The sequence below is a fragment of the Peromyscus californicus genome, unplaced genomic scaffold (genome assembly GCF_007827085.1).
Source record: "Peromyscus californicus insignis strain IS unplaced genomic scaffold, ASM782708v3 Scaffold_1__1_contigs__length_55948999, whole genome shotgun sequence".
Classification (NCBI taxonomy): domain Eukaryota; kingdom Metazoa; phylum Chordata; class Mammalia; order Rodentia; family Cricetidae; genus Peromyscus; species Peromyscus californicus.
Window position 1 is genome coordinate 20,245,105 of NW_026294492.1, and position 15,391 is coordinate 20,260,495.

Genomic DNA, 15,391 nt, shown 5'->3' on the forward strand with positions numbered 1-15,391 from the left:
TCTCAGGGGCTGGGAAAATGACTTGATCAATAAAGTGCTTGCGTATAAGCATGGGAACATGAGGTCAGTCTCCAACACCCATGTGGAAAGCTGGGTGTGGTGGTATACCCTGGAGATCCCAGAACCCGACAACAGAGACACGAGAATCCTGGGGCCTGCTGACCAGCCAGCCTCACCTAACTGGAAAGCTCCGAATCCAGGTGAAAAAGTCTTTCTCAAGAAACTCAGTAAATGGGGCTGGAGAGATGGCTCAGCGGTTCAAAGTTCTAGCTTTTCTTCCAGAGGACCAGGGTTTGACTCCCAGCACCCTTATGGTGGCTCACAATTAACCCAAGTTCCATGAGTTCCTATAACCCTCTTCTGACTCTTTGGGTACCAGGCACATACATGGTACACATACATTTATGTAGGGAAAATACTCATATGCATAAAATAAATAGACCTAAAAATAAACTTTTTAAAAAAAGACAGTGAGCAACACCTGAGGAGTAACACCCATGGTTGACCTCTGACCTCCACATGTGTTTACACCCATGCATGGGTACTTGTACACACCTAAAAGTGATGTTTCTGTGGGCCCCAGGCCCCCCAACTTCTATATTAATACCATTGTGTCACGATTCCCAATAAGAACTCACTATGAGATCAGGGAAAGGCTTGTGATCGAAGCTTCCCGTAGGACCAGTATTTCCAGGCTACCCGTCTGTATTCCCTGGCTGTGAAATTGAGCTCTGAGAGGAAGGGATGGGCTTCAGGGCCTCTGAAGTGTCACTGGATGAAGTGACCTTAACTAGATTCCACTTCCCTTCCGCAGGAACATGCTTGCCAATTCAGCCAGTGTGCGGATTCTCATCAAGGGAGGCAAGGTGGTGAACGATGATTGTACCCACGAGGCAGACGTCTACATCGAGAACGGCATCATCCAGCAGGTGGGCCGTGAGCTCATGATCCCCGGAGGGGCCAAGGTGATTGACGCCACCGGGAAACTGGTGATCCCCGGGGGGATTGACACCAGCACCCACTTCCACCAGACCTTCATGAACGCCACGTGTGTGGACGACTTCTACCATGGGACCAAGGTAATGCTCCTTTGTGCCCAGAGTGACTTTCCCATTGTTGCTGTATCCTGTTTCTGGGACTGCTCCAGATGAGACCCACGTGAACCAATACTTCCCAGTACTGCCACAAGGGCTGGAGAGATGGCTCAAAACCCCCATGGTCCTGCACCCTAAATTGCCCAAGCTCAGGACTCTCCCTGTGAGATTCATTCTCTGGGGGCTCAAGTGTTCCTGCTGCTAAGCAGTGACTGACAGGTCCCCCAACCCCATCCTGATGATTCTAGCTGGGGCTTGAGGGACAAGAGAGGCTGGGCTCTGGGGAGACATCCCTATAGATAGGTTTGTCCATCCACGGCCTATGGAGGTCTCCCTGGGGTGAAGACACACCCACTTCCGAACCCAGAGGGTCACACATCACAAGAGCCACAGCCTAGCCTCTGAGCTGAGGTAAGATGTTTCCTGGCTCTGAGGACGGCCTCAGCCTGAGGGAGAAAAGGCAGCAGACACTCTGCCTTCTCCTCGGAGAACCTCCCTGCGTTCTGCAGGCCATGCTGCACTGGTGAAATAGGAAACCCCATCCTCATAAACCTGGGGTCCTTTGCAGGATGCTGTGGTGGCACTTAGGACTTTACTTAAGTGTATCTGGTCACCACCCTGAGCACTGAGGCCAGGCCTGTTTTGTTTGTGGTTATTCTCTTTCTTTTCAGTTTTTCATGGCAGGGCTTCTCTGTGTAACAGCCCTGTCTGTCCTGGATCTTGCTCTGTAGACCAGACTGGCCTTGAACTCAGAGATCTGCCTGCTTCTTCCTCCTGAGTGCTGGGATTAAAGGTGTGTGCCACCACTGCCTGGCTGTTTGTGGTTATTTTCATTGCCCATTTTATTAAGGTACAATGTACACATAGAGACATGCACAGGCACCCAGAGCCGTCACACCTGAGCATGCTCTTGTTACCAGCTCCCTTTTAATGAACCAAGACCCAGAAGCCCCGCCCAGTCTCCATCAAGGGTAACCACTATCCTGACTTCAAATATTACAGATTTTTTAATATAACAATGAGGTATTATTCACAAATCATATAATACACTATGTGAAGTATGCAAGGGGGTGGGGGACACATCTGTGATCCCCGAACTTGAGAGACTGCAGTGGGGGGCGGGGGGATTGTCGAAAGTTTGAGGCCAGACTGGGTTCAGCCAGGGCTACATAGAAGATGTCTCAAAATGAATAAATAAAACCGAAGCAGCTGAGTCAATGGTTTTTAGTATGTTTGTTATAGGTTGGTTTTTCTGTGTTTAACCTAAGGTTCTTTATGTCAATGAAATCCACTAGTTGTTTTTTTTTTTTGGTTTTTCGAGACAGGGTTTCTCTGTGTAGCTTTGCGCCTTTCCTGGAACTCACTCTGTAGCCCAGGCTGGCCTCGAACTCACAGAGATCCGCCTGCCTCTGCCTCCCACACGAGTGCTGGGATTAAAGGCGTGCGCCGCCGCCGCCGCCGCCGCCGCCGCCGCCGCCGCCGCCGCCGCCGCCCCCGCCCGGCGCAATCCACTAGTGTTTTTTTCACTCAAAACTTCCTGCAAAGTTGCTGCACGTTGTCGTCTGTTGAGTGTCCCGGCTTTGTGGCATTCCACACAGAACTCATCCACCCTGCTGTCAGTGAACATCTGGCCCTCCAGTACTGTTGCTATGGATGTGTCTGTGGCTGTCTTTTGGCCAGCACGCAGGTGCACAGTGCTGTGCATATCCCTGGGGATATAACTGTCAGGTCAAGGTATGTTTCACAGACGTGTTCAGCAATCGTAGACACTGCCCAGAAGCTTCCAAACCCGTTGGGTCAACTTCAGCCCTAGCAGACAGTGTGGAAGCCACGATGATTGACACTGATTGACATGACCGCTCCAAGTCTTGGGGCCCCTTCTGTAGGATGCTCAGGCCTTGAACCAAAAACCACAGCTTGCTGGTTGCTGCCCCGGCTTTTGGGAGACCTTTAATCCCGCGCCGGATGCCTCCCTGTCACTGTGCTTCCCGCCAGCCTCGCAGAGGTCGGGGTGGCCTTCTCTGTCCCCTTTTCCACACTGTCTGGCCAGGGCCTCATTAGCCAGGAGTGACGGGCTTTCCCCTGGGAGCCTCCAGCTCTTTATAACTGATCAAGAGTTCTGTGCACGGCTCTCTGTGCAAGGTGGAAGGGAACCCTTGATCATTTCCGACCTGTTCATCCATTAGGACAGAAAATGCCAGAGAACATCCAAAGGCCTCTGTGGGATTAAAGGCCCCAGTTCTGCGGGTGTGGGCTGCTGCAGACACCCCCACTCTGTGTAGTGGGAATTTAAATTGTAGACACCCCTCCCCCAAGCCATCTCCTGGTGACAGCGACACCTGTAAATGGATTTGTGTGTGTGCGCGCCCGTGTGCGTGCGCATGTATCTGTCTACGTGTCCATGTGTGGTGTGCATGTAGAGGTAAGAGGATGACTTGGGTTCTCTCCATTACATGGGTTCTGGCACTGGAAATTACGTTGACAGGATGGTATAGCAAATATCTTCCCCTGCTGACCCATCTCGCTGGCCTCTAAATGAATTTTTTCCATCCATCTCCTAAGCAAGCCTCTATGCCCCCGCCTTCCTATTGTCCACCATTTAGGTAACAAAGGCCCTGACCTCCTCAGAAGTTCTGCCTCAAGTCTCCCAAGAAGGGACTAATTCCCTGGCCTCTCCTTCACTGACCCCCCCACATCTCCCCTCCAGTTGCCGCTCCTACAGCAAACATTCCAATTCCCTGTCTCAATGAGTCCCTAGCAGACAGCTGCTTCCTTGCTGACACTGACTGACAGGGACCTGTGGGTTTAATTATGCCAGCTTGGCCTTCATGCAAAGGCTGTACACTCCGGATAAATGGCCACCGATCTGCTTAGCTCATACCAGGAAAGACTCATTGACTCTAAGGGTCTGAGTTTACAATAGAATCACAGGCCGGAGGAAAAGCTCCTGTGTGATTGGCCAGCAGAGCAGAGAGGGATTGAATGGCATCTCTTCTTGCCTGTGGGTTCCTGGCAGACCCACTTGGGTCTTGAACCCTGCACCTCCATGCCCTCCTCAAAGTTTGCATGCTTGATGTTTGGAGACCAGCCATCAGGCTTAGGGAAAAAAAAGTAGTTGAAAGCCTGGCTTTGCCAGGAGCATCTGGGTCTCCATTGTGCCAGGTCTGAGGAGAATTCTCTGCTGCGCTGTAGCAAGCCAGCGGCAGGCTCTGCCTTGCTCTCCCACTCACAGCTCCGTCACCTGACCCACTATTCTGCCTGTCCCAGGCACCACCTCCCCCACACCACTCCAACCCACAGGCTTCCCCTCCAGCGGGACCAACTACTTGGAATAATCCAGATCCCATTCCGGAAGGCTGTTTCCCGCTGTGGGGAGGCAGATGTAGAGAAGGAAACATCCGGTGGCCCTGTTGTGTTGCCTAAGGGGGTGGGATCATCCTCTGTGTGTGTACTTCATGTGGTGCCACCGAGAACAGTCACATGGGTGCTTGTCACTCAGTGGTTCTCATGGCCACGTGAAATAATCAGTATCAGTTATTTTAAAAATGTGTGTGTGTGTGTGTGTGTGTGTGTCTGTCTGTCTGTCTGTGTGTTTTGCCTCCATGTATGTCTGCAGATCCCCTGGAACTGGAGTTAAAGATGGTTCTGAGCTGCCATGTGGGTACTGGAAATTGAACCCGGGTCCTTTGGAAGAGCAGCCAGTGCTCTTAACTTCCCAGTCCAAAATCCGTTTTTTAATAGGCGCCAACCAGCCTCTTCACGAACATGCTGATGGATGGGCAGACGTGTACCACTGTCAGACGCACCCTGTGTGCCTCCCATGCTTCGTCCAAAAACTATTATAAGGACCACGGCCTAGGCAGGCTGATGGCTGTCAGTCCTTGGATGCAACTTTCATTGTTAGAACCACTTGGGGAGTTTTTAACAGATGCCAGTATCGGACCCTAGCCCAGACCAATTAAATCAGGTCTGCCCCCTCCCTCATCCGTATTTTATTTTTCAAGGTACCCTGGTGACTCTAACCACTGGCAGGAAGAGTGTTGGGAACTTTCTTGGCTGTTGGGAATGGCACTGTGCCTTGGCTGCGCTATGATGCCCATCTGACTGGTCCTCAACTTAAGTGCCAAGGCTGACAGCTGAATTCCATTTGATGGCATAGCCTGCCTGCCAATCTTAATTTGCATCTGTTTTTCCACTCACATTCCAGGCTCCTACACACGGGCTCCCAAATTCCAGCCTAAGCCTGCTGCCCCTACACTTTCTGAGCGCCCCTGGCACCATAGTCTACCTTTCTATATGTGCCCTGTCATATAATCATCATAGAGAAGTGGGCCGCTGGTGAGAGCAGTCATCAAACAGAATGGTGGCTGAGACTGGCCCACTTCCTGGAGGTCCCAGAGACAACCTCCTTCCTGTGCCGAGGGCTGTCCCGTCACAGAGACCACCTTCCGTGAAAAAGTCAGCATCGAGGGATTTTTACAGTCAGCCTGTCGGGGAGGAGTGCTTGTCGGATGTGGGACAGGTCTGGGGGCTGTTAAGTGGCATAGACTAAAATGGACTGTCATGTCCCCGCCCTCCCTTTCCATCTGCCACTACAGAGCCTACCTGGTAGGGTCCTGAGATATGCCAGGCTCTCATTCCTGAATGAACTCCCTGGGATGTTCAGCCTTGTCAGCATCATTCCCAAGGAACCCGTTGGCCCACTGGGCAGGCTGGTTTTGCCTCTAAAGTTTGCTCTCTTGAAATTTCAAATGGCTGCTTGTTGCCTTTCTTTTTGCTTTGACCCCAGTTTCTGTCTAATTCTGGCTAAATAAATGTTTCTAGTCTTTAAGTACTGCAGTAACGCTTCCTGCCTGTGGGAATCCAGACTCACATGGTCTTCTTCATTAACTGACGTTCCTAAGTTCACGTCTTTCCTCATCCCTGTACAAAGCTGGGCGAGACCTTTGAAGTCATGTAATTCTAGTCCCTGTTGGTATGGAGACTGAGGGAGGAAGAATGCATCACCCCCCCCCACACACACACACACACACACCTGCCCAGTCCCAAAGCGAATTGAATCAGAACATAGGTTTCTCAGAATTAGGTCTTGTTTTTGTTTTGTTTTGTTGTTTGTTTTGAGACAGGGTCTCACTACAACCCTGGCTGTCCTGGAACTCATTATGTAAACAAGGCTGGCCTTGAACTCACATTGTTCTACTGGCCTCTGCCTCCCGAGTGCTGGGATTAAAGGTGTACACTACCGCACCTGGTGGAACTGGGTCTTTTTTTCAATAACTCTCTCAGGAGCTCCTTAAATCATTAGTGGTTCTCAACCTGTGGGTTGTGACCCCTTTGGAGTCAAAGTACTCTTCCACAGGGGTTATATGTCAGATATCGTGCATATCACATATTTACATTACTGTTCATAACAGGAGCAAAATTACAGTAATGAGGTAGTAGCAAAATAATTTTAAGGTTGTGGGTCACCACAGTATGAGAAAGTGTATTAGGCACAGCATTAGGAAGGTTGAAAACCACTGTGTTAAACAGTGTACAACCTTATGACCTTTTGTACAACCTTATGACCTCTTAGTGGACCACACACAAGTAATTTTCTTGGCACTCCATGCATTTTAAGTTGTCTGGACCAGAGAAGGATGTCACAGAACTGGCCCACGAGACAGAAGCTGTTGAGCCCTCCACCCACCCAAGATGACAGCCTGATTATCCCCGTGTTGACGATCATGTGGATGTCAGCACTTTGGGACAAGATAGGTCATACCATTCTAAATGTTAACGAGGTGGTACACAGCTAATACCTCACCCAGCATTTGAGATGCTCCAGGTAGGGTTCACTCCTTCAACCCTAGGCCATCTTCCAGTGGCTTTGGTTCCCCGAGAAAGATCCATTCACTTTGGCTTTACCATGGAAGTGGTCTACGATCTTTTCTTTAGAGATGTATTTTATTTCTATTATTTGTATGTGTGTGTGTGTGTGTGTGTGTGTGTGTGTGTGTGTGTGTGTGTGTGCATATATGTGCACATGTGTGTGGTGCTCACCGAGGCCAAAAGAGAACATAAGATCCCCTGACCTGGAGTTACAGGTAGTCATCAGCTACTGGGATGTGGGTGCTGTGGACTGCACGCAGTCCTCTGCTAGTGGGTTAGCACTCTTAACTGCTGAGCCGTCTCTCCGGCCCCTCTTCCGCCCTTCTGAGTACCCTCGCTGCCTGTGTCTCTGGCTCTGCCACCCACCGTGGCACCTTCACCGGCCTTCTTTGGGCGTCATTCCTCATCTCTCAGCAGCTGCTGCTGTGCCATGCTGCCCTCCTGGCTGCCCGCCACCTCTCTCCCCTGGCTGTGCTGGTTGGGATCAGCATAGCTCAGCCCCTCTTTCTGCCTTGCTGTCTAGGTCACCTGCGGTCACATGAGTGCTTCATGGTATGACTCTCCCTTCCTAGACACCTGGAAGAAACTCCGTTCCCTTCCCCAATGGTGCCGAGTCTACTTACAAAGAATATGTTAATTTTCTGTGTAACTAATTACTGTATTTGTCGTAATTTACAATAGCCATTTATTAGCTGTTTAGTAGGTTGGAGATTTGGACACAGGTCCTCTGCCACCCACAGCCTCACAAGCTATCATCAAGGTGTCACTGGAGTTTAGGGCGCTCTTACGCTAGTGGTAGAGTTCCATTTCTTGCAGTTGGAGGCGGCTGAGGTCCCTGTCCTTGTTGGCTCTTAGCCGAGGGCTGATCTCAGCTCCTTAGTGGCTGCCCGCAATGCCTTGCCTCACACCCCGCTCATCTTCGAAGCCACTCTTGTCTCAAATCCCCCATGCCATCAAATCCCTTGCCAGAATCTCTCCCATCAGGATAAGCCTTGACCCCGGATAGGTTCACCTAGTTAATTGAGGTCCACTTAAAGAGTTTGCTTCTGCCGGGCGGTGGTGGCGCACGCCTTTGATCCCAGCACTTGGGAGGCAGAGCCAGGCGGATCTCTGTGAGTTCAAGGCCAGCCTGGCTACAGAGTGAGTTCCAGGACAGGCTCCAAAGCTACACAGAGAAACCCTGTCTCAGAGAGAGAGAGAGGGAGAGGGAGAGGGAGAGGGAGAGGGAGAGGGAGAGGGAGAGGGAGAGGGAGAGAGGGAGGGAGGGAGGGAGGGAGGAAGAGTTAGCTTCCTTTCTGGAAGACAGCATACTGTCTTCTTCACTGGGGCCCTTCCTTCTCCACGGAAGGGTGTGTGCGGCAAGGTGTGTGTTACTGTGAGTTCACTTATAATTTTCCCTGCCTTGCACAAGGCATTACGTACACAATCACAGCCATTCTGCCGCCATTCCACCCTGCACTTACCAGTTTTGTTAACTACTTAAGCATTTTAAAGATTCTGCCCCTGGGCTGGGGAGATGATGGCACGGTGGATAAAGTATGAGGACCTGACTTGGATCCTCAACGCCCACATGAAACCTAGGCACAGCAGCACAAGCTTGTAACCCCACTGCTGGGGTTGGTCACATGGACCCCAAGAGGTTGCTGGCCAGCCAGTCCATCCAAACGGCAAGCTCCAGGTTCAGTGAGAGACCCTGTCTCAAAAAATGAGGTAAAGAGCAATGAAGACAGAACTCAGCATCAACCTCTGGCCTCCACCCGGATGAGCGCACTGGTGCACACACTCGTCTACACATGCATGCCACACACAGACATAAATAAAGAAGGTTGTACAAGTACATTTCAAAACTTTTAAATTAGTTTTATCCATTCATCGCTTCTCGGCCTTTTGGCTAAGATCGGGTGCAGATTTATTCATGTTTTTTATGCGTGAGGGTTTTGCCTGTATGTTTATTTGGGCGCCATGTGCATGGTTGGTACCCGAAGAGGTCATTGGATCCCCTGGAACTAGAGTTGCCACTCCAGTCCATCTGAGGTACTCTTCCTCAGTAGCCCCAGTGTCACACTTCCTACAGTGACTTCAGGCCCAGCCTCGTCGTCATTGTCCTGGGCTCTGAGATTGCTTTCTGAGTTAAGTTTCTCTCTCAGCCAGGTGGAAGACTCTGAGGGCCAGAGACCATGGTTTGTGTGTGGTCTGTGACTGCCCGAAGGCTCACACAGCCCTCACCACACAACAGCTGACTGTCAGCTCAGTGTAGTAGTTAGGAGTGGAGCTGAGGCACGCTGCCCAAGCTTGAGCGTCAGCTCCATCTTCGCAGACTGTGGTTTACACAAGTTAATGTCTCCTGGTCACTCAATGTCCTTATCTGGAAAACAGATTATTAATGGCCCTTCGTTTACACTTATTGAGTTACTATTTGTGAAGAACGTAAAACAGCACTTGATGCTTATTAAGCATTAAATAAGCATTTGTTAAATGCATATATTGATCGTGTTGACTAAAGGCAGAGCCTTGAAAACCTGTTTGTGGCTGGGCAGTGATGGTGCATGTCTTTAATCCCAGCACTCAGGAAGTCAGAGGCAGGAGGATCTCTGAGTTTGAGGCCAGCCTGGTCTACAGAGTGAGTTCCAGGACAGCCAGGACTACACAGAGAAACCTTGTCTCAAAAAATAAAATAAAATAAAGAAAAAGAAAGCCTACTTGTGGTGGTCTCTCAGGTGCATTAAAGCCATGGGCATCAATTAGGAACTGAAAAATTGGATTCCCTTTCTACTATTAGGGTACCTTGCTTAACAAAACCTTGCTGGCAATTTTCAGTCTGCCTGCACATTGACTGGCAGCCCAAAATGGAGGAAGGCCAGGTTGGTCCTTTGTAGAACAAGTGTAAGAGAGATCTGTCATTTCTCCACCACCCCCCCCCCCAAGCTGAGGACCAAACCCAGGGCCTTGTGCTTGCTAGGCAAGCGCTCTATCTACCACTGAGCTAAATCCCCAACCTGATCTGTCATTTCTTATTTCAGTTTTTACCTCTATGATTGGAAAGGACCCCCTTTGCTGACCTCCGTCCTGCTCCCCAGAATAAAGGGCGTTTGCAAGGAATTTATCAATACGGAGCGATCCCTGCATTTTGAAATCTGGAGACCAGAATAGAGCTTAACACGCCCATGTGCGCCTTAAAAGACTTCCAGACCCAATACAAGAAGCTCTGTGTTTTCCACTTGGCCTCAGACATTTTAGAAAGAAGAGCTGATGGGATGGTTCAACCTGTAAAAGTGCTTGCGGCCGGAGTTCAGTCCCTGAGACCCACACGACAGAAGAAAGAGAGAACTGACTCCCAAAGTTGTCCTCTCACCTCCAGGCATGTGCCATGGCACACACACACACACACACACACACACACACACACACACACACACACAAATACAATTTTTTTAATTTAAAAAGAAGACAGTTGTGTGTGTACTCCCGTGAACCCTGTTGCATACAAGTGATGCTGTTTCTTATTTATTCTTCCCTTAAAACCTTTATATTTTTACTCTTTGTTAATATATTTTCTTTGATATTTCGAAAGAGATTTTATGGGGTGTGTGTGGTGTATGTGTGCATGCACATATGTGGATGTGTGTGTCCATGTGTATTATGCATGTGCACACACCCATCCGTGTGCATTTGGAGGCCAGAGGAGGATGCCAAGGGTTCTCCTCTATTGCTCTCCACCTTATCGCTTGAGACAGGATCTGTCACTGCCCCTGAAGCTCACTTTTGACTAGGCTGACTGGACAGCAAGGTCCCGGGATCCACCTGTCTCCACTTCCCACCCCTGGGGTGACAGGCACATGCAGCCAGGCCTGGTTTTTATATAGGTGCTGGGGGTTTGAACTCAGGTCCACACATTTACATGACAGGCACTCTATACACGAACCCACCTCCCCAGTTCCCCAAAAACATTTTAACGTGGTCTTGCACACAACTTCAGAAGCACTCAGTTGCAAGTCTCTGCCCTCCCAAGCCTTGCTGAGGTTCCCTCTGGAGTCGCCATATTCCTGTATTGAACAGGCAGTGCGTGTCTTAGGATGGCCATGCATGTAGACACTGACTCTATCCCCCCGCCCCGGGGGCGGGGGGGGGGGGGGCTTCCAACCTTGCTTTTCTGTTCCTACGGCCAACAGTGTTATCCTCTCCGTTAGAACGCTTTTACTTAAAGGCTAGGAATCATGTAGCTCAGTTGGTAGAGCGCTTATCTAGCGTGCACGAGGCCCTTGAGTTCACTCCTTCGTACCACATAAATTGGCCGTGGTGGGCAATGTCTGCGATCCAAGCACCTGGGAGGTAGAGGCAGAAGGATCCAGGAGTTCAAGGTCAGCCTCAGCTGTGTAGCTGGTTTGAAGCCAGCTAGGCTTCATGAGACCCTGTCCCACCGACAGACAAGACAAGAAAAGTCTTGAAAGCTAGAGGATGCTTACCTAGTGACTGTGAAAGATAAGGCTGTGACCTGACTACAGGAACAGCTTTCTCACTGACCGATACTGAGCTCTGGTGCAAGCTCTCCTCTCACACCCCTAGGCATCCTTGTCACACATATACACACAATGACAGAGCTGGAAAATGACATTGGGAGTGAATTAATTCGACCTCTAGCCACAAATAGATTTTCCTGTTTAGATGTAAGTACCATAATATTTTCAATTAATACTTAAGAATTCAACGAAGCTTGCTATCTTATTGGCGAGGGTTATCCTTGGGGAGAGCCTGTATAGAAAGTAACGGTTATGTGCCGGGCGGTGGTGGCGCACGCCTTTAATCCCAGCACTTGGGAGGCAGAGCCAGGCGGATCTCTGTGAGTTCGAGGCCAGCCTGGGCTACCAAGTGAGTCCCAGGAAAGGCGCAAAGCTACACAGAGAAACCCTGTCTTGAAAAACCAAAAAAAAAAAAAAAAAAAAAAAAAAAAGAAAGTAACGGTTATGATTGGGTACTCGGGGCTCTCCCCCACCCCTTATTTTTTTTTTACACCAATGTAGAGATGGCTCAGCCATTAGGAGCACTGGCTGATCTTCCAGAGGTCCTGAGTTCAATTCCCAGCAACCACATGGGGGCTCACAACCAACCATCTGTAATGAGATCTGGTGCCCTCTTCTGGCTTTCAGGTGTACATGCAGGCAGAACACTATATACATCATAAATAAATCTTTCAAAAAATAAATAACTTGGGCTGGAGAAATGGTTCAGCAGTCAAGAGCATTTATGACTCTTGCAGAAGACCTGGTTCAGTTCCCAGCACCCACATGGCCACTCATAACCACTTTAACTCCTGTGCCAGGGAATTTGATGCCCTCTTCTGGCCTCTGCCAGTGCTACGTGCACTTGAGGCACAGACATACCCAACAGCAAAGTAACATACACATAAAATAAAAATAAATAAGTCTTTAAGAAAAGAAAACACACCGGGTGGCGGTGGCCCACGCCTTTAATCCCAGCACTCGGGAGGCAGAGGCAGGTGGATCTCTGTGAGTTCAAGGCCAGCCGGGGGTACAGAGTGAGTTCCAGGACAGCCAGGGCTACACAGAGAAACCCCATCTTGAGGGAAAAAAAGAAAGAGAAAAAAGAAAACAAGTTTATTAATAATATATATTTATCAGTATACAATAAGCTACATATTTTTATTTTTTTGAAGTTAAAATATATCATTTTCTCCCTTCCCTTTCTTCCAGCTCTTCCCGTATACCCTCCCCCTTACTCTATCTCAAAATTACAGCCTCCTTTTCTGTAATTGTTGCTGTGTGTGTGTGTGTGTTCCTAAATAACTAAATACAACCTGCTCAATCCTTAGAGTGTTACTTGTATGTATATGGTTTTAGAGCTGACTATTTAGTATAGAAAATATTTTAAAAATATATTTAAAAAATATATTTATTATATACACAGTGCTCTGCCTGCATGCCAGAAGAGGCACCAGATCTCATTACAGATGGTTGTGAGCCACAATTACAGATGGGTGCTGGGAATTGAACTCAGGACCTCTGGAAGAGCAGCCAGTGTTCTTAACCTCTGAGCCATCTCTCCAGCACCAAAGCTGCACATACAGTGTAGTACCTTTTGATATATGTATATCCTGGCATGGCATCCCAGTTAAGAAACATAAGAAACATCTGCCATCCCCTCCCAGAGTTTCCTAATGTCCTTGTAATCTTTCCAACTACTTCTGACCTCCCAGGCCCCAGGTAGTCGATATGGGTTAGTTTGTATTTCCCAGCATTTCTGTATATATGGGATGATGAAACATGTATCCTTACTCTTCCCCACCCCTTTTTAAAATCTGCTTTCTGGCTTTTACTATTAAGCTTGTACTATTAGCTATTAGTTATCAATCGCAGATGCTACTCTGAGCTTCTGTGTCTATGTGTTCATATGGACATGAGCTAACATTCCCTCTGGAAAGTACCTAGCAGTGAATGTCTCAGTCACACTGTGGGTGTATGTTTGGCTTTTTAGGAAAACTGGTTCCCACGCTGATTGCAACAGTTTATGTTCCTCCCAGCAGATGCTCTGCCTCTTCGCAGTCATTCATCATGGTCCGCTTGTTGAATTTTAGCCGTGCTCATGTGTGCTGCAACTCCTTGGACTATTAATTTGCATTTCCCTAATGACTGTGTCCGAATAGTTTTCCACACTTATCTGCTCGTGTGTATCTTTGGTGAAGTGTCTGATGCCTTTGCAAGTTCTCTTTTCTTTTTTCTTTTCTTTTTTTTTCTTTTTTTTTTGGGGGGGGGGTTTCAAGACAGGGTTTTCTCTGTGTAGCTTTGGCGCCTTTCCTGGAACTCACTATGTAGACCAGGCTGGCCTCGAACTCACAGAGATCCACCTGCCTCTGCCTCCCGAGTGCTGGGATTAAAGGTGTGCGCCACCACAGCTGGATGACACAAGAGTTTCTTTTGTTTCTGCTGCATCCCCTGAGCCGGCTGGCCCTGGACTTCGGGGGAGTCTCCCCTCTCTGTCTCCCATTTTCCCTGGACAAGCTTTAGGATTACAGATGTATCTGACTTTTACGCAGGTTCTGGGGATTCAAACTCAGGTCTTCATGCTTAGACAGCAAGTGCTTTTCTCACTGAGCCCTCTTCCAGGCCCCTCAGCAATGACTTTTAGAGGGCAGAAGTTTTTTATTTTGAAGTTCCGTGTGTTGATTTCTTTTTCGTATTCATTTATTTGTTGTGGAATCGGGACGTTTTCATAAAATCCACGCTCACTAAGATTTTCTATTGTATTTTTTTAAGGTATTATTTTGTTTTCTGTGTATGGGTGTTTCCCCTATGTATTAGTTAGTGTTCTTATTGCTGTGAAGAGACACCATGACCACAGCAACTCTTATAAAGAAAACATCTCCTTTGGGGTGGCTCACTTATAGTTTCAGAGGTTCAGTCCATTATCCTCATGGCGGGGAGCATGGCAGTGTGCAGGCAGACATGGTACTGGAGGAATAGCTGAGAGTCCTATATCTTGCAGGCAACAGGAAGTCAACTGAGACACCAGGCAGTATCCTGTGTGCTGGAAACCTCAAAGCCAACCCCCACGGTGACACACTTCCTCCAACAAAAGCCTCATCTCCTAATAGTGCCACTCCTTATGAGACTATGGTGGCCAATCAGTTACATTCAAACTACCGTACCTCGCATGTATGTATGTGTACCACGTTCATGCCTGGTGCCCAAGGAAGCCAGAAAAAGACACCAGATCCCCTGAGACTGGAGTTACAGGTGGTTGTGAGCCACCATGTGGGCACTGGGAACTGAACCCAGGTCCACTGGAAGAGCAGCCAGTGCTTAACAGTTGAGCTCTCTCCAACTCTCCTATGTTTTCTTTTAGTCTATTTTTTGCTGCTTGAACTAAATGCCACAAACTTTGTAAAGAATAGAGGCAGATCGGCGCATGGTTCTGGAGGTTAGGAATTCCAAGAGCATGGCACTAAATCTGTTGAGGAACATCTTGCTACATCATAACACGACAAAAGCCATCACATGGCAAGAGAGGGCAGTTGTGCTGGACTGGTCACTCTGACTCTTTAAAAAGCCACCATTGTTAACGTGGGGGCCTGATCTTCATGACTCCATTGAGTCCTAATGTATTTCCCAGAGGCTCCACCTCCAAAACCATCAACATAGGAATTTAGGGATTACACTTGTAACATGAACTTTTCTTGCTTGTCCTGTAAGACAGGGTCTTGGGTCTACAGCACAGGCTGGCTTTGAACTCTCAATCTTCCTGCCTCTGCCTTCCAAGTCCTGGGATTTCAGGCATGCACCACTACATCTGACCAGCATGTGTCTTTGGAGAGACACATTCAAGTCATTAGGGTTTTCTTCTGTCATTTTAGCCTCAGATAAGTAGGCCTGTGGCCATTTTAAGTTAGTTTTTTTCTGCACAGCACACGGTAA

At 48.6% G+C, this 15,391-nt stretch overlaps 1 protein-coding gene across 3 annotated transcripts in view; it reads left to right on the forward strand.

Moving 5' to 3' along the window:
- Dpysl5 (dihydropyrimidinase like 5) overlaps window positions 1–15,391 on the forward strand; it is an 86,818-nt gene that overhangs the window by 35,221 nt on the left and 36,206 nt on the right. For all 3 annotated transcript variants that reach the window (XM_052746075.1, XM_052746074.1, XM_052746076.1), the window contains exon 2: window positions 815–1,079. In XM_052746075.1, the coding sequence (XP_052602035.1) occupies window positions 819–1,079 (261 nt within the window). In that variant the 5' untranslated portion in view covers window positions 815–818. The remainder of the gene's footprint in view (window positions 1–814; window positions 1,080–15,391) is intronic.